Source organism: Octopus bimaculoides, chromosome 4 (genome assembly GCF_001194135.2).
Source record: "Octopus bimaculoides isolate UCB-OBI-ISO-001 chromosome 4, ASM119413v2, whole genome shotgun sequence".
Taxonomy (NCBI): Eukaryota; Metazoa; Mollusca; class Cephalopoda; order Octopoda; family Octopodidae; genus Octopus; species Octopus bimaculoides.
Genome location: NC_068984.1, coordinates 121,742,553 through 121,745,322, shown reverse-complemented (window position 1 = coordinate 121,745,322; position 2,770 = coordinate 121,742,553). Strand labels below are relative to the sequence as shown.

At 38.8% G+C, this 2,770-nt stretch overlaps 1 protein-coding gene across 2 annotated transcripts in view; it reads right to left on the bottom strand.

Moving 5' to 3' along the window:
- LOC106880303 (putative glycerol kinase 5) overlaps positions 1-2,770 on the bottom strand; it is a 131,559-nt gene that overhangs the window by 38,745 nt on the left and 90,044 nt on the right. For both annotated transcript variants that reach the window (XM_052967406.1, XM_052967407.1), the window contains one exon: positions 2,210-2,370. In XM_052967406.1, coding sequence (XP_052823366.1) covers positions 2,210-2,370 — 161 coding nt within the window. The remainder of the gene's footprint in view (positions 1-2,209; positions 2,371-2,770) is intronic.

Genomic DNA, 2,770 nt, shown 5'->3' with positions numbered 1-2,770 from the left:
TTTTTTTTTTTTTTCTTCTGTTCTGTTTTTCTTTTAAAGTTACTAAGAGGGCCAGTGGCCATGACATTTCAGGTTGCGGAAATTGAAGTTCAGTTTTAACATTTCTAATTTGTGGATCAATGATTTCAGGAAAAACATGGGCAAAGAAAGAGAGGATTCCAGATGGTTGCACTCCAGGGTAAAAAGGAGAGGGGGAAGTGTTTGGTACAAATCTTGGAACAGTGACTCAGTGAGAGAGCACAATGGGAGAAGGAAAGCTAAGTAGGCTAGGTGGCCCTCGATGGAGAGGGTGTGCAAGTCACTGAAGAAGTGATAAAAGAAATGAAAAGAAACAGCAATAACCAGCACATTCAGTGGCTGAATGTGCTGATGATTGCTTTTCAATCAATGATCTAACTAATCACGTGATAGCAAAGCCCTGAGAACTCTCAAAAACATCAAATGGTACCATCACATTTCCAATAAAGAATTGCATGTGCACATGCATCAGCCTGCAGCCTTCTCACCTCATACCTATCTGCTGCATGCACTGGTATGGACATGTCTTCTGCCTCCCACCAGATCATCCTACAAGAGCTTTACTCTCATTCAACACAGCAACTGCAGGCTGGAAGAGGCCCCGTGGTAGGCTCCATACCAGATAGCTGGATGTGATTAAGCAAAATCTCCAAAGGCTTGACATCATCTTAGAGGATGTAGAGAGGCTGGTATGGGACCACCAGCGATGGGGAGCACTGGTGGACCTGGTTGGCCCCACACACAATGATGCCTCTGGGACCATCAACCAAGGATAACCCCAGCCCCATCAAGCAAGAGCATGAAGCAAGCAAGATTGAACCAATGGGTATTACAGTCTGATAGATGATGAGCAAATGAGGGCTTCTCTACATGCTTGCTCTGGTCAACTTGCTAAAATAGCAGACAAATCTTTCTCTCATCTAGGCTTAAAAAAAGGGAAGGATACATTGGATAATGTAATCCCTGATATAAAGAAAACAGTTAGGATGGTCATGCCTGAAATGACTTTTAGTCTGTTCAATCAGAGCTGACCTGTGACTTAACAACAAAAGCCGAATAAATGAATGTCTACACATCCTTCAGCTAATTAAGAAAAACTGAACGGTGAAAGAGTATTTGAAAACCATTACACAGCTATAATAAAAGCTAAGCGTAGTGTGTCTTGTCTAAGGGCTCAGCACCTGGTAGCAGAGTCAACTCATCATTTGATGAATGAGTTATTCAGATGCTCTTAAGTTACAGAGAAATGAAAGAGATGAGGAGAGGGGAGAGAGTGAGTGAGTTAGAATGGAGAAAAGACAGAGAAAAATGGCCCAAAGCAACAAAGATAAGGGTTAGGTTTGAGTAGAAGTATAGTTCTGGGTGGGTGAGTGTTTGTTTTGTATGAAGTGGGGAGGTTCTAGACGTGTGAGGTGGGGACTCTAGACAGGAAGAAAAATGCAGGGAGTGGTTCTGGGTAAAAGGTGGTTTGGGAAAGGGGTAAGGAGATGCTTGCTAAGTGGGGCATTTCTCCATGGGGAAGTGGGAACATCCTGCAGATGTTGAATAGTTAGCAGAGATTATGAAATGAGATAGGGATAAAGATAAATGATGATGATGATGCATGTAAATATGTTAAATATGTAGACATACATGTTTTTGCTTAACCCAAAGTATGTGTGTGTGTGTGTAGTATGTATGTGTGTGGGTATATATATATATATATATATATATATATATGTATGTATGTATGTATGTATATATGCTTGCATCATGTATGCAAACATATGTATGTTACATACATTCATGTATATATACACATAAACACAACATATGCTGCACTGATTCTGGAGGAGGAGGTAGAAGAATGGACTGAGAAGAAGCCTCACCCAGCTCAGTGCATGAAAACAGTGATAGAGAGAAGATGAACCAGAGAGGGGGAGAGAGGGGAGAGAGAAAGAGAGTGGGAGGGGGAGAGAGGGAGAGAGAAAAAGAGAGTGGGAGGGGGAGAAAGGGAGAGAGAAAAAGAGAGTGGGAAAGAAAGAAAGAGAGAGAGAGAGAGAGAAAGAGAACGGAAGTAGGAAGTGAGTTATTAATATTGGTACCATATCACATAGAGGAAGTTACTTATTAATTATATTGGTGCCGTAAACAAATTAAATGGTAGTCACAAGATCATACAGAGTTAAGAAACTTGATATCGATAACTAACCTTCGTGTGAAATGAACCTACAATGTTAATATTCCTATCATATACGTAAGCCCGTATCATTGTGGTGCCGATATCCAAAGCCAGGACGTAGACTTCTTCTTCAGACACATCCAGCTTCTCAAACAAATTTGCGATATTCTCTTTCTTCGTGTCCTCCATCTCTAAAAGTATAAATACACAAATAATAATAATAATAATAATAATAATAATAATAATAATAATAATAATAATAATGAAAAAAAAAAAACGTGCTAATTAGAACGACTCATGTACTGAGAAGAGCATTATCGCTGTGAAAACATCCATTCATGAATTTTTTTTTCTTCTTAAATACATGTTTTACCTGTGAATTTGCGTGTGTAAACTGGGAATGCATACAATGAGCTTCTCTGCCCTAGGTGTATGGAAAACACTCGGCGAGAAATGGAAGAAAATTTGAAGAAAGAAGAAAAAAAACAACATAATAATAATAATAATAATAATTATTATTATTATTCCTTTATTAACCATTAAGGAAAACATTGTGGACAGTACAGAACAAATAAATAATAATAAAACAGT